The sequence below is a fragment of the Solenopsis invicta genome, chromosome 1 (genome assembly GCF_016802725.1).
Source record: "Solenopsis invicta isolate M01_SB chromosome 1, UNIL_Sinv_3.0, whole genome shotgun sequence".
Lineage (NCBI taxonomy): Eukaryota > Metazoa > Arthropoda > Insecta > Hymenoptera > Formicidae > Solenopsis > Solenopsis invicta.
The window spans coordinates 19020795-19036218 of record NC_052664.1 but is presented as its reverse complement, the minus strand read 5'-3'; the positions used below and the strand labels follow the sequence as shown (position 1 = coordinate 19036218).

At 38.2% G+C, this 15424-nt stretch overlaps 2 protein-coding genes and 1 long non-coding RNA gene across 10 annotated transcripts in view; 1 reads left to right on the top strand and 2 right to left on the bottom strand.

The window, feature by feature from the left end:
* The first annotated feature begins 80 nt into the window (after positions 1–80).
* Positions 81–5524, top strand: LOC105201141 (uncharacterized WD repeat-containing protein alr2800). 5 transcript variants are annotated; one of them, XM_039459749.1, is made up of 8 exons: positions 81–274; positions 343–507; positions 1467–1660; positions 2175–2398; positions 2788–2977; positions 3089–3290; positions 3561–3734; positions 4313–5524. In XM_039459749.1, the coding sequence occupies exons 1-8, from the start codon at positions 119–121 to the stop codon at positions 4454–4456; spliced, it is 1449 nt and encodes a 482-aa protein (XP_039315683.1). In that variant the 5' UTR covers positions 81–118; the 3' UTR covers positions 4457–5524. The 5 variants fall into 5 exon arrangements, with proteins under 5 accessions (XP_039315683.1, XP_039315678.1, XP_039315690.1 ...); XM_039459744.1 differs by having other exon boundaries at positions 3540–3734; XM_026132858.2 differs by lacking the exon at positions 81–274 and adding an exon at positions 966–1153 and having other exon boundaries at positions 369–507; positions 3540–3734.
* LOC120356896 lies at positions 2967–3663 on the bottom strand. The gene is made up of 2 exons (XR_005574126.1): positions 3548–3663; positions 2967–3263 (listed from the first exon to the last, which is right to left on the bottom strand). It is a non-coding gene; the product is annotated as an uncharacterized LOC120356896 (long non-coding RNA).
* Positions 4921–15424, bottom strand: part of LOC105201231 (protein phosphatase Slingshot homolog 2) — a 138730-nt gene continuing 128226 nt past the window's right edge. For all 4 annotated transcript variants that reach the window (XM_026132856.2, XM_026132854.2, XM_026132857.2 and 1 more), the window contains 4 exons: positions 12710–12904; positions 10995–11264; positions 10049–10605; positions 4921–9817 (listed from right to left, as the gene is read on the bottom strand). In XM_026132856.2, coding sequence (XP_025988641.1) covers positions 7602–9817; positions 10049–10605; positions 10995–11264; positions 12710–12904 — 3238 coding nt within the window. In that variant the 3' untranslated portion in view covers positions 4921–7601. The remainder of the gene's footprint in view (positions 9818–10048; positions 10606–10994; positions 11265–12709; positions 12905–15424) is intronic.

Here is a 15424-nt window from a genome sequence, read left to right as displayed (position 1 = left end):
GTGAAACGTCAGACGGGGAAAGCGCCGTCGGGTCTCCTCGTGTCTCCAGGACGCACACCCCGTGCGCGGGGCTCGTCGACGTTACCGTCGCGCGCGCATCGAATCTCTCGCGTGGAAAATGGTAAACGCGTTGTCTCGGCACTGCGTCGTGGGTCGCCTTCAGTCGCCTTCTGCGATTTCGCCGTCGTCCGTCGCTGTCGCGCGAGAGCGAGCGCGTCTCTCACACCGAGCGATGCCCGAACGCTTACGCGTCGTCGGGAACGACGATCGCACGGTTCGTTATTGTCGCACGCGGGCCAGAGCAACACCCCCAATGACACACGCACATCTTCTGAATTGTAGGTTAGATTTTTTTCTTCTACAAATGGCCGCGGATACTGCGCGTTTCACAGCCACAGCTCGGATGGGGGATTTCCATTCTCTGATCAACGGAGATACGTCGTCTCGCGTCCCGCAAAGGCTGATTTCCAACATGTCGAGCTTGGACAAGTGTGCGACCTTAGAAAGGTACTCACGTCTTGAGCCTGTGACGCTCGGTGTTGCGCAGTGTTGCGCAGTCTTACGCTTACTCAGCAAACAAAAATGAAATGGATACAAATGAATTCATTTCGACATTTTCGAATTCACGCTTCAGATTTTTCGAATCGGTTTGAATTTAAAAATAATATAATATGGGTATGAATAAATCCGACTATTCCGAATTCAACATGATGAATTACTAGCTGTATTTCATTTTCATTCGTATATTCGATTCATTTGAATTAAAAAATAATATAATATAGAGACATGAATCCATCGGAATTTAAAATAATGATGAATATTTAGCGCATTCTGTGTATTTCGATCTATTTGATTTCAAACAATAATTGCGATAATAAAACAAATGCGAATTCTGGTAATATCGCATTCACTGCGATCGTCATTGTGAAATTTTGACATGTCAAAAATCATAATCCAAATTCTAGTTTTCTGATACGCCACAACAACTTTTCGGTCTGAACGATGGTCGACAAATTTCCAAGTTAAATGAAAACGTTATGGATATAATGCAGTACAAAATTCTATCATAAGAGTATCATACACGCACACAGCTCCCTACACTCTGAATTTATATCAAATAGAAACTCTACTTTTATCCAAAGGATCCAAAAAGGTTACTATTTTTCAATATCTTTTTAATAATAATTTTATTTACGTATGTAGATATTTATATATTTTTGTACATTCTGTACCTTTATTCATTCTATTATATTTTTCATCTCTGATTTATTTCCTAAGAGAAATACCCGAATGTTAATCTAATATAATGTGATTGTGTTATTTTGTGTTAAATTATATTCAACATTTCTTAAAATAACACAAGTTGTTCGTTAGATAAAGTTTTTTTTATTTCTGTTATTATATTATAATTTTGTACTATTTTAAAAAGCACAGTTTTTAATTGGCAATTGATTCTATATTGCTAGATGGACAACGATAATGAGCAATCTTCCCAAATTACCATTGATTCCATCGAAAGAAAAAGCGAGATCGATGTGGCACCCACACCTTCAGTAACAGATGTCACTGATGAAGAATATATTCCCTCAGCATCAGTGGAAACTGTTTCCGATATTGAGCGTTATCAATTAATCGGCAATATCAGTGTTATCAATCAATTGTAGGCAGTATTTATTTTAAAAATTTATTAAAAATTAATTTGAAAATGTTTTTAATTAACTTTAATACAAAAATTATTTATTGATATACATGTATCATAGCTTAAAAATGTCTGGAGTCCACTACATTAACAATAAGAGGAAATCATTTGTGACTGTAAACACAAATAGTTATTTCTTTTATATTAAAAAACGCGACATTTTAATTAGCAATCTTCTTGTAAAAAATTCTCGTTCATAAAGTCAAAATTTTTAATCAAACTCGTTCTGCGTTTCTTATACACGAATTCTTTGATGAATTCAATTTTTCTTGAGGAAAAATGAAAAAATCTCGAGAAATAAATATTGTAAATGATAACTAATGGTTCTTAAATTAAGAATCTTTTGTGACGTAAGCAAATACGTAATGAAATTTAATTTTTTATAAAATTTAATTTATAAAATTTTAAACAGGCTTATATTATACTCACAATCAGCTATATATATGAAATAAATTGCAAAGTGAACAGTTTACAGGGAAGTTAATCAAGAGATACTTTGCATCTGCTATACGGAAACTTACGACTTTTTGGCGGCAGGACTGACAGATGGGAATATAAAACTTTACAAAGTTAGCTCAGGAAGAAACACGCATATTTTATGCGACGCGGAGATAATGCAAAATCCGGCTCCGGTGACCGCTGTAAAGCATCGACCAGTACGCAGATCACACCCGATCACTCGTACTCTGATAGCGACTTGTTAGTATTTCATAATTTTTACTTTTTATTTTATTATATGATAAATATATAATTATTATATAATAGATCTCCATTTATTCTGAAAGTAATCTCAAGTCATTTTCAAATAAAAGACTGCTATTAGAGAGATGTGGCCAATTTCTTTGCATTATTCATTCCCGTTGTGAAAGACAAATACATAATTAGTAATATTTTTAAATTATTTATTCTCGCCTTTAACATATTGATAATATATATCAAATCTCATAAAATTGTACAAAAAATATTAATTTAACATTGAATAACATAGTGTAATATTTTTGAAAAAATTGTTTAAAAATTAAAATCATATAATTGTGAAGCTTTTTGTACCTATTTGTTAAAACAATAATTTTACATTATTTACGCAGATGCCAATGGCTGCGTTAAATGCTGGCATTATCCAACTGCACAATGCCTTTATACGATACGGGAAAGCCGGCAGACGCTTGGTTTGGCTTATCATCCACAATTACCGAAATTTGTCACTGTTGGCGACGATGCAAATTTATATTTATATGATGAAGAAACAAAAACACAGGAAAGAGTGTTTCACGCAAGGTAATTTATTCCGAGAAAAATTTCCTAGCTGGTAGAAGTTTCATCTCTAGAAAGAGAAAAATATTGTAATAAAAATTGGAATTTTAAACGTCTCATAATTTTCGAACACAGTGACTCGCCGGACGTCATGGATGGTCATAAATCCAGAGTCTTTAGCGCCTGCTTCAACCCCAAATCTGCGTATGAGATCATAAGCGCTGGCTGGGATGACACCATCCAATTCTGGGATATCAGACAAGCTCATTCTCTTCGATTTATATCCGGTGTACATATGTGCGGGGATGGCCTAGATATCAGTAGAAATGGAAAAGAGGTATATATGAACTTATATTTTACAATTGTAGTGAACTCTCTACTGAATACTGTATCCCATACAGCACAGAAGCTTAGTAACATTGTATATTGCAGTGCAATAGAGAATTATAGCAATTAACTGTAATATTTTTACATCTATTTCTGTACATGTATCCATAATTATATAATTTCGACGATAATTCATAAATAGGATGTTATCATATAAATCTTATAACGCTTTTTAACTATAGATTCCTTTGAATAACAGATCCTTACTTGTTCCTGGCAGAAGAACAATCCTATACAATTATGGGACTACAGTAGCGGCAAATTGATCATCAGTTTGGAGCCAGACAGTTACTCCTCTTTATTGTACGTTGGAAAATACGTAACAAATATGTACATTGCATGCGGTGGCTGCGACACTAATCTCATCAGAATTGTTGATTTACGATCTCAGTCTGTAAGTCTGACAGTGTTTTATGTACTTGTATTGTATTATACAGTCAGTTGCACTAATACTTTTACATCCGGCGTTTTATTTGCACAAAACAAAAGAATCGTGTTGCATATTATACAATGTCCCTGTGAGTGTTGATTATTGATCGCTAGACGTCGTCATTAATACACTCGATTGTACAACGTAGTATTTATAAAACTTTATTGCGTCGGACATAATATTTGGCGAATTTTGTTTACAGATAATATGAAATAGCACATTGACATTTTTGAAAAATGTTATGCCAAATTCAATTAGGAATATAATTTATAAAAAATTTTCGTTATAAGTTTTTACATTCCAATTATAATAATTACTTATAATTTAACAACTATTGATATTTGAATTAAAGACATTTCAATACAATTACAAAAATTGACTTTGATTTAATTAAAAAATTTATCAATATCCAGAAAAGTTTTAGATCTTTAAAGTGTAAAATATTCATCCATTTACACATTTACTTCAAAAAATAATTGTTTTTACTGAAAATCGTTTTTATCAAGATACTGTGTGTAACGATATATACTTTACTTCTGCAGACTATAGCTATGATGAAATACTTCAAAGGTGTGTATAGTTTGGACGTCGGCCCATTAGCATCGAAGTATAGTAAACGGATTCTTCCAAAGATTGCGTTTTGCGCTGGAACAACCATTTTTGAAATAGACGCACAGCCTAGTTGATTGATTTATGCTATACACATGTTTGTTACGCAAATGTATATAATTTTGCAATTTCCATAATTATTCTGTCTCAAAGTTTGCAAAAAAATATATTATTATTTATTTCACATGTGCTTTCCAAAGTATAACTAGCTAATGATTGTTAATATAACGTTTGTAAATAGCTATAAGATTTTGATAAGTCTATTTTTTTGATAATCATCGTAAAATAGCGATTCTTTAAAAAAAATTTATATAGCAAAGTGATATTTCATATTGTGTATAATATGTAATGTTCGTTTTAGATTGACATGGTTTAATTGTTTTCTATAACAAATTAAAATATGATGTAGTATACATAACATACTGTTAAAGATAAAATAAAATGATAAGAGGAAGAAAGATGATAATAAATACTAATTAAATAATTGATTATTTTCTTCATCTTCAATAAGAATCTTCCTCGAAAGCAATGACACGTGCACTCAAGCAATAAACAATGTATTTTATTTAATACAAACTATAGTACAAAATTTATACAGAACAACGTACGGCTTTATCATCATTTCTCATATGACAGCAAGTTCTCGTATCGAGCGAACGCACACACTTAAGCAAGACTTAAGAGACGAAGGGGCGGATTGGAGCGATTGAAGGAACGGGGTATGAGGGATCAAGGGACAATCACTAAAACTGAGCACATCGATTTGTGACAATATAAACTTACTTGACACGAGCAAATTCATCGGTTGACAAGCGACACGGTGTAGAAAAAGATTGCTCGCGCACAAACACGGTGAGAGAGCAGAAAGCGCATCGCAATTTTTTTTTTTAATTATTTTTTCCTCAGTACTCGCGCCGTAGACGACACGTCCTGTTTCGTAATACTTTCGCGGCGATTAGGTGATCGGATATCCGATCCACATCGGATTCCACACGGGAATCACTGGATATCTTATGCATTCAAATATACTCCAAACTTACGCTGGGAAACATTCGAGACTTTGAAACGTCACTCCTCGCAACTCTCGCACATAAAAGAGGGGACGAGTCACCTCCGGCTGCGAAACATCGCAGAGGAAAAAAAAACAGATTCTCCTCCTAAATCGCATCCAATTGTACTTAACCGTATAAGTAGATAATAGTTAATCTCTAGGTGCGATCCAACAGACTATTCGGGAAACTACTATGTTCCAGGACATTTTTCCAGCCCGCATCTACAATCTAAACGATCAACGAGCCTAATTTGGTTGAGAAACGTGTTTGTAATAAAATATATTTATACACGATAATCGCGACGCGCTCGCGAAGCGCCTCTTAGCAACGGTCGCATTCGTCAGAGTACATCAGAGTATAAAATTGGTCGTCAATTTGCGCGGTAAATCGGGTGTCATTCGTTTTTCGTCTAACTAAATCCCGCGACGCGGTGGGAACGCGCGCGATTTACAAAATTAATGATGAGTCGGTGATATGTGTTTAAAAAAATATTGACACTTAGACACAATGTGCTTCAGGTCGATCGATGGAGAAGTACAAGTACGCGCATGCACCCACGAGGATCAACATATCTTTCCTCGTTATCTCATCATCATGTCTTCTCAACCTATGCGAGAGTCAATAGCAGGACTTTATGATGCACTATCATCGCTGCATCGTCAGCCGTTGAAAAGCGTTACACGATCAACCGATCTGAATTAATCGAGATAAAGACAATCTATAGTAGTAGGAGTACAAAGAGCAAGTTAATAACAATTAATGAGTAAAAGAGGTACCTAATTCGCGAGAACGGTCGTTTCAGCCTAAGAGAGGGTCTCCTGGATCACAAAGTAGTAGAGATACAATCCGTATAATTGTATATCCTAAACGTGAGGCGGCAGGTCTCAAGCTCGATAAAATCTAATAAAATCCGATTCATTAAAATCGAAATTGTTGTTACGGCATCTATCACACATTTTTGGGTAAGAGACATTATACATACAATACTAAATTATTATCTTATAATTTAAGAGAAATCTAATTCACTTGTCACAACGTCACTATCTTCGACTGACTAATTTTGCATTGACTTTCACGCTCCATGCAAAATATGGCCGTTGATGAAAAAAATCGGGAAGAATCACTTTCGGGGTTTCGGAAACGATTAGAAGCTCGTGAATTTCGGTACCCCCTTCCGTATGCACTCACGCTTCCGAAAAACAGTCGCTCAACAGAAAACACACTTCGCTACATCGTGTTCTCGCACACTGTACATCACTCTACATCACATTATCACCTATAAATTACTAATAGTGTGGCTTAATATTACATTATCTCGAGGTCTCGTCACATAATAACTTTTTCCGTTACACGTTACGACAAAATCGACAAAGTCGTTTCGAAGATCGGAGATTTATCGTCTCACGCGGTAACGTCGTATCCGACGAAAAAAAAAGATCAAGAAAGCGAAGCAGAAGAAAGGTCAGCGTGTGTCCGAGGCTCAGACCTTACATTCACAGCCTGACTGAGCACTCGGTTCCTCTATTTTTTTCTTCTTTCTCTTGCGGTACGAAAGTTTCGCGCCGCCCTTCGCATTAAGTCACTCACGCGATACATCACATCGCTTTTCATGCTTGACGCACGTTTGATTCCGAGCCCACTAACTTACAACGAAGTGACATAAGATAACGACGCAATTATCCTTTCCTGAATTTACGTTGACCCCCTTCTCGACGCGCAGCCTCGTGATTGTTGCATTTCCAGCTTAAAATAATTGAACTAACGTCAAGCCAAGATACACGTTGACGAGAAGGAACATAAAGCGCCTGTCGTTGTTTCGCAGTAAAAAGATCCGAACGCTTACGCGAGATTATCGTCTTATAAATAATAAGATACGCGTCAAAATGACAAGATCGTCTTCTCAGGACGACAGTTGTACGAGCGATTGCAGCGATAATGATAAAGAAAAGAAAACGACGAAGAAAAAGATCTACTTTTAAAACAACAGGCGCGACCATCTTGGTTCCAAAAACCCAATCTTATCTTCATCGCCAACATAAAGAGATCACACGATTTCATCGTCACGGCGACGTACCCACGTGTTCGCGTGAGTACTCTCCGAATTAGATGCGCTGCGCTCGCGTTACGCTTAAGAATTCGCGAGCGAAAACAAAAGAGCGTCGCCTCCACGTTACATGGTGTTGTAAACGGGACTGCTGTGCCTAGGCCTGACCTGTAGCCTAGCAAGTGGATGGGTTCTGCCGTGCTGCTGTTGCTTCTTGCTAGCTGCCTTCGCTACTACGCTGGCCATGACCACGCTGGGAGAGGGTACCGCCGGCGGTCTGCCGGGAGCTTCCGGCGTTTCGTTGAACAAAGGCGTGGAGTGATTATTGATCATAATCGGCGCCGATCTTCTCGAGAACTCGGGTGCAATCTTCGATTTCGCCGGCGGATGCACCTCCATAGCGTCCCAATCCTTGTCTTTGTGCGCGCGCAATTGCACGTCCGAGCTCTTCCTGGACTCCGGCCTGGCGACCTCATATTTTCCAACCAGCACTCTAACGGATAGATCCTCCACGTTATCCTGCGATGACGGGGGCGTTACCTCGCTCCTCCTGCCATGTTTGTTGTCTTTGGTTTCGCCAACGCTGGACGACGATTGGATCTTGGACTCGTTGTGCGGGATCACTGGCGACGAGGGTAAACTTCTGATCTTTACGTCCCTCTTGGAACGCGTAGTCAGAGACGCGTTTTCGCCCTCACATGCATTCTCGGGACTCCTCTCCAATTTTGTCGATTTCGCCTCAAATTCCTTCTTCAGATTTTTGACTATGCCAGATGTGCTACGCGGACATTCCGCTTCCGGCGAGTCGTCCGCGGAGAGACAGCGCTTGCTAAACACAGACTTATTACAGAGATTTTCCAAAACCATCTTGTGATGTTTTACAGAGGGGCACTGGGTAGTATTGACGACACACGGACTGGACGTCTCGCTTTCCGATCTGCAGGATCTCAGGGACAGTGGCAGATCAGACTCGGAGGACAGGGAGGACGGCGCGGGAGCGCTCGTGGATAATCTTCCGATTTGACGCATGGATGTAAGGGAGATATCGATGCCTACCGGACTTGGCGAGTCTCTATTTGTTTCTACTTTAAGATTATGTTCCTGAGTGGGCGACGAATCCCTTCTTCGCGGCGTTGGCGATGGCATGTGATGCAACAACATCGGATTATATGTCTCGACCGCAACCGCATCTACCTCAGTGCCTGCTAGCCTGTCGCTCTTGTCATCCGCGGTCGTCGAGCTCTGCGTACACACGCGCTTCACCTCGCCCGCGGTCGTGCCTTCCTCTAGTTTCTGTTTAGTGCGCTTCACCGTGCCCGGATGCCACGGAATCTCCTCCTTGTCGTACGGGAACAGACCGCTGGAACCGAGCAATTCGGACGGCCGCATGTCGTAAGAGCCCCAGGAACTGTTTCTCGACGGTAAGGTGGCCCACGAACTGTGCATCGAATTGTTGTCGAGAACCACCGCACTGTCGTAACTACTCCAGGAACTTTGACGACTCGGAGATTCCCTAGTGACGGGTTCGCCCCGCCTTTCCTCACGATCGAACACTCGATCCAGCTGAGTGCTGAACGGATCGCCGTCCTTCTTCGCTTTCTTTCCCAGAACATCATGACACGTCGATGACGACACCACCGTTGTCGTCGTCGTCGTTGTCGTTGTCGTCGTCGTAATCGTCGTACCCGTCGTCACACTCGCGATACACTCACTCTCCACACTCACGCCTCTGTTAGATTTATTGTCATCACACGAATCAGCACACGTTGCACCCGCGGACGCAGTCCAGACTAGACATTCACTATTATCGTTGATCTCGGTGGACTCCTCGTTCGTCTCTTTTCGCCTCTCCCTCTGTTCATCACCGGGATCCCAAATTTCCTTCCCGGGTGGACCGCTCGAGACGGAAGTCGCGGTATCTCGCGCTTCCTGCGACTGCTCGCAGTGCGAGTGACCGTTCTCGACTGGCTTTGCGTTATCTTCCGCAACCGAATTCTGGGGCAGAGATTTCACGTCCGTATCGGATCCCGGCGATGACGGTTTACTGCTAGCCGCTTCAAACTGATTGGTTAAATTGAGTACCAGGCCCTTCCTCTTCTGTCCCTGAGTTTCTAACTTACTAATTCTATTCTTTACGCTAGGTGTGCCAGGGGTTGGGGCAGGCAGGTGCATTATTTTGTTCTGCGACACACTATAAGATTGTCCGTTGTCGCAGGGCATTAGAACATTACGAGCCTCCTGTTCTATTGCCGGTTTTTGATTCGAGCCACGAAGAAGATCCTCCCGTGTGACTTCCGTATTTCCTGCTTTATCGATACTTTCCAACGATTGCGACAAAGGAACTGAAACATTACAATATGAGCAATGAAAACTGTTTCCACAAAAGTAAAATACATATCCCTTATTTTAATTGAATTATATTATTCTTTGTCTCAATTATATAAATACTTTCTCAAAACTTCTCATTTCTCCAACGACCAACAATAAATTTTATATTAAAACACTTTTTAACTTAAATAAAAAATAAAATTTTATTTGTTTATATTTTCTTACAGAGTAATAAAACAACTTACCGGAAGGTAACATATTCTCTGCAACTTTGACATTCGGCGACCAACTTTTTGGTCTCTGGCTAGTTTTCTTCAACTCCGAGCCTGAAACCTCCCGCATATTATTCTCTACGTTATCCGATTTCTCTTCCTTTTTTGATTGATCCTTCGCGGACGTGGGAGATTTCAGATTCGTGTCGGACTTGGATCTCTGGAGCTTCTCCTTGTTCTTCATTGCGTCCAGAATACCCTGGTACGTTTCCAGCTGCAGGAGGAAGCTGTTGTTAGGCTTGATGCAATTGCGCTTGTCCTTGACGTGTTTCCACGCCTGGGAGAAATCCCAGTTGTAAGCCTTCATCGCGTAAGCTATCACTACGGAAGCAGAACGAGACACTCCCATCTTGCAATGCACCAACACCTTAGAGCCCTCCGTTTTGGCCTTAGTGATATACTTGAATGTGTTATCCCAATGCTTCAACAAGTCCGTCTTCTCATCGTCGTACACACGTACATTTAGATACGTGAACATACCCGGAAAGAAGTTGTCAATTTCCCGAGTAACATTCAAAATGTGCCTTACACTGAAAGTACAAAAAAAAATGTAGATTAGTATTAATAGCTACACTTAAATATACTAGGATAAAGAAATGCATTTTTCACAGTAAAATTTTCAACATTACAATATATGTATAAGGTTTTTCTCATTAAATATAAAAGAGTTATTTTCAAAAATAATTAATTCTTACATATTTATTTAAAAATGAAAAAAAATGTTAGGTCTAATAATAAAAAAACTTAATTCCAAATTGATTTTTAATTTTTAATTGTTTTTTTTTTTAGAAATTATGGATAATTAAAATATCGGAAATATGCCGAATATCAGCTCGCGGAAGAGTTAAGAATTACAAACAATAAAATTTACATAACGTAAAAATACGTCAGAAATATCTCGTAATACAATCAAACGCACCCATTTTTCTGGAGTTCCTCTAGATTGCTAGCGTTCCACTCGCTCCCAAGATAAACGTGATCAAATATCTCGGTTGGTGCATCCATTTGGCCCAATATGGTGAGCATTTCTTGATCAATAAACGGTTTGAATTCCCCGAGGTCCATGTCAAGATCTTCTTCAAGTCGACCTCTGATATATTTGGAAGTAACTTCATCAAGATCCACTGACATCATGATCTCCTTCAGCGTCGATCGAATCACGCGCTCGGTCTCTTCTCTCTCCCTGGGCCTACGTTACATAAACACCCATATTCAGTATCTTGCGACAAGCGAATCGATTAGATGCGTCCATAAATTATCATCCATAATTAAAACAACTGCTATACATTTCTTTATTCATATATAAGTTCGAAAATATTTTTTAACTGATGGATATTGTTTTTCAGGATGTTTATTCCATTTCTGTAAAAAAAATTCACTGAGAATTTCCGGATTTTCAGGAATTTTATTTCTAAAATTTCAGATATAATAGAGAACTTTTTAATACAACTTTAAAATAAACCTATTTTATTATACTTTTTAATGAGATCTCTTTAATTATACAATCACGAACAAAAACCATGTGTTTTGCATATTACATTGGAGAAAGTATTAAAAAAAATATGTGAATTAAATATGGTAACGATCTGTCCGCAATACACAGATTCAGCTCATCAAAAGTATAGAATTCGAAACGTGATTAAATACATAACGCCAATTCAAAACAAAACGTATCGTCACTAATTTTTTAAAATAAAAACTTGCAAATCATACGAAAATGTATGTAAACGTACTATGCCATATTTATTGTTAATCGAGTTTGCGAGTATCCAATTATCAAGAAAAAACTGATCAAAAGAATAATTTTGTCAGAGATCAAATTTTAATTAAAAAAGCAAAATACTAAAAATGTCCCAGACTAACAACACAATCCTATAAAAAGCCATATCTTCGATGATAAAAAATGAACTCCCTGGAATTTCCAAGTTTTTCAGTTTTCTTGATTTTTCCTAATAGTAAATTCAAATTTATATAATTTATAATTACTGTACTTATAAGTATATCAATATTACGATGCAAAATTGTAAAATGCGCCTCGTAAGCGCAAAGGAATCGAATTAGAACGTAGCGAGAGTTTTCAGACGCATCCGTCTTCCACGTGTATTCCAGGATTTCGCAATGTTGGAATTCAACGATCGTAATGACCCAATACCTCAAAATGTTTACAGCTCAGTTCGATAGGGAGGGCAGACGTAGAAACTGGAAATAATTGAAGGACGGGGCTAGGAAGTTATGCTCCACTTGTGCGCGCGACCCAACACGGCGCGGCGCAACGGCGGCGGCGGCGGTGGCGCAGACAACCAAGGAAGGCGCATCAACAAACCATCCAACCCTGGCACGATACCAAGCTAAATTCGCGGTGGCCAGCTGTTTCTCGGGTCGTCTTATATACTCCGCGAATCGATTTTGCTCGAGAGGCATGTAATATGTATCGGGAGCATTAAAATCGAACATCTGCGATATCAGCCGGCGAGAGGGCATTTTCCTAGAAGCACTGGCTTTCTGGATGCAGTCCGTAATATGCCCCGAGCGGGAAGATCAAACAGCCCATTCGGATTGCATTTGGACGTTTTGCCAACGGTATTTCTATACAATCGCTCTCGAGAAGACCGCGATAAAGGAGAGTGGACTCACTTGGTGCGTACGCTGTCCGGCGACGGCGGTCTCTTGGACTCCAGATTGTCCATGGCATGCCATTCGTTGAGGCACGACCGATCGCTCTCGATCCGTTGCTCATAGTAGCTGACCCAGTCGTGCGACAGTCCACCTAGAAAATAGTTTTGCTCGCGTGCTTTACCGGACACCTTATGCAACGTCTGCAAGGCCGACCTGGAAAAAGAAGAAACACGAAAAATATTACAAGAGGATATTAGGCGAGGTAGGGATAATCATATAAGTACTGAGAAAATCAAGATCATGTAACATCAGTCTGATGTCAGCGAAATTAATTCGAAAACTCCGATTGCAACTGACACTCGCGACACTCTTGTCGTTTATTCATCGCGACCTCATTTTCTCCAAAAGATTACGTTTTTCTTTTTCGTTTTGTACGCTAGCCAAGTCACCGCGCCGCGGTAATTTCACAGTCACTTCGTGATACTTTGCAAGCATGAAAAAGTAAATCGATCGGTAAGGCGATCAGCGTCTTCGGAAATCGACGAAAGTTACGATCTTCTGAGGGAACAAAGAAAGTAAGTGTACTTTCTAAACCCCGACGGTTTAACAAGAAATATCTTTGTGTTCCGGATTTTGTCGGACAACGAGAGTCGATCTCCTCCTTCGCGAGGCGTACCCTTCGGAATTACCATAACTAGTAAACTTTCCCGCTCGCCCTGAGACTCATTCTACGATCAACCGTGATTCCCACGGCGCCGCAATGCCCGCTGCGTAAAGTGCCGAGTAAAAAAAAAACATTAGCCAACGCTTGAAAATAAGAGCAACGATGTTCCGCTTTACATCTCTTAAAATTGCGTAAAAAGGAAATGCCATAAAAAAATTTTAATGAACATTATCAATGAAATTTTACTATAAATTTTCAGTAATGCTATTATGTTTTTGAACGTGACTTTGAAAAATTTTTTTTTAAACAAATATGCAATTTTTTTATTACTTGAATTACTTAGATCACTTGGTCACTTTATTGCAGATTTTAATTGAAATTTCTCTTAAATAAGCAATTCGCACATATTTAGAATATATATTTCATCAACATAGTATGCTAATTACTGTCAAAACGCATTTTATAATATTCACCACAAAGTGAAGTACTAAGAGATTAAAAAATTATGAAAGCAAAATTTTCTTAATTAACTCTCATTATTTTGTAAATTAATAAATCATAAATTAAACTTAAATAACAAAAGAAAATTATTGCCAATGCAGCGGATGTACTTTCGGATAAAATATCTCTAAATATATGTATTTAAAAGTGGGCATTTTATTTTCTGCCCTTTAAACTTGACCGCATTCACTATCCGGTTTCCACACCAGATTGATAAATCAATTCACACAGTCAATCGTTTCTGTCATTTAAATGAGAAAAAGGATTTCCTAATTAACATTTTAACATGTTTATCCGATATCTCTCTCGTAAAAATCCAGACATCCGTATAAATTATATTACAGAAAAATCAAGAAATGTCGCACTACAACTCGTTTATCATTTATACCTACTATATACCATTAAAATTTTCAATGGATTTTTATTCTTTCATTCATGCTTTCTTGAATATATTAATAAATCCAGATTTCTAAAGACTTTCTCATCATCTTTTGAAATTATCATAGTATTAATCTAAAAATAAGAAGAGATTTTGACCCACAATTCCGTCTCCCACGTTTTGCCTACGCATCTACAAAGATTAGAAAGAACGATTTTGCCGAGATGTCTACAAATTCAGCTAGATACGAATCTGAAAATAATTTTGTCACATCATCAAAATAATTAGAAAGGAAGTTCAAGCATAATGAGCAATGTTGCAAAAAATTGTGACATTCTAACATCCTGCTTGAGCATTTTACATAATTATTTGGATGGTCTGATAAAAGTATTTTCAGATCTGCATCCAGCTCAATTTTAAGATTGTTTAGCAAAACCGTCCTTTCTGCGTAATAATAATGTTGCCAAAAGAATATAATCACGCAAGACAGATTTCCCTCCGCGTTATAGCAGATTGCCAATATTATTCTTGAACCATCAGAAATAAGTTTATTCGCCTATAAAATTATTCATCCTAACTACACGTAAATAGAGTATTTATTTAAAAATGCAGTGGTTCATTTCTCAAAAGACATTACCCAGAATTAAATTTCAAATAATTTAGTAAATGGAAAATAACAAAAATGACGTAAACTTCACACGATTATTCTTGAAAGAATATGCAAGTTTTAAAGGAATAATAAATAAAATAAATCTTAAAAAATTACCAATTTTAATAGTACCCTAAGTCATTTAAAATATCCGCAGAAATAAAGAGATCATGGAATGATTTTGATAGTGAGAATCGCAATAGTCTTGTTTGTGATATACATATCAAAGTTTCGTTCAGACAGTGTACAACCTGTTCTTCTATAATAATCTCAAACCGGTCTCTCGCGCACCGTGTGCGTTCAACATGTACGTGAACGTGTGGGGACTCAGTTTCGCGTTTTTCCGAGATTAATCAACACGAGCAACGAAAACGCAAAGACCCGTTGACCTATCTAACATCACGTCAGTATATAAATAATATGAATGTGTACGTACATTAGCTATTACACAAGGGCTATTAATTACTATACTCGAACAGTGAAATACAGAGTGGCTTAATTCTGTACTTAAAAAAGAAAACAAAAAGAAATGTTAATCTC

Coding starts and splice junctions, on each gene's coding strand:
- LOC105201141 (XM_039459744.1), top strand. CDS start 119: ATGGTAAACGCGTTGTCTCGGCACTGCGTCGTGGGTCGCCTTCAGTCG. Junction 275..342: donor TCGGGAACGACGATCGCACG/GTTCGTTATTGT, acceptor TCTGAATTGTAG/GTTAGATTTTTTTCTTCTAC. Junction 2,399..2,787: donor TCGTACTCTGATAGCGACTT/GTTAGTATTTCA, acceptor TTATTTACGCAG/ATGCCAATGGCTGCGTTAAA.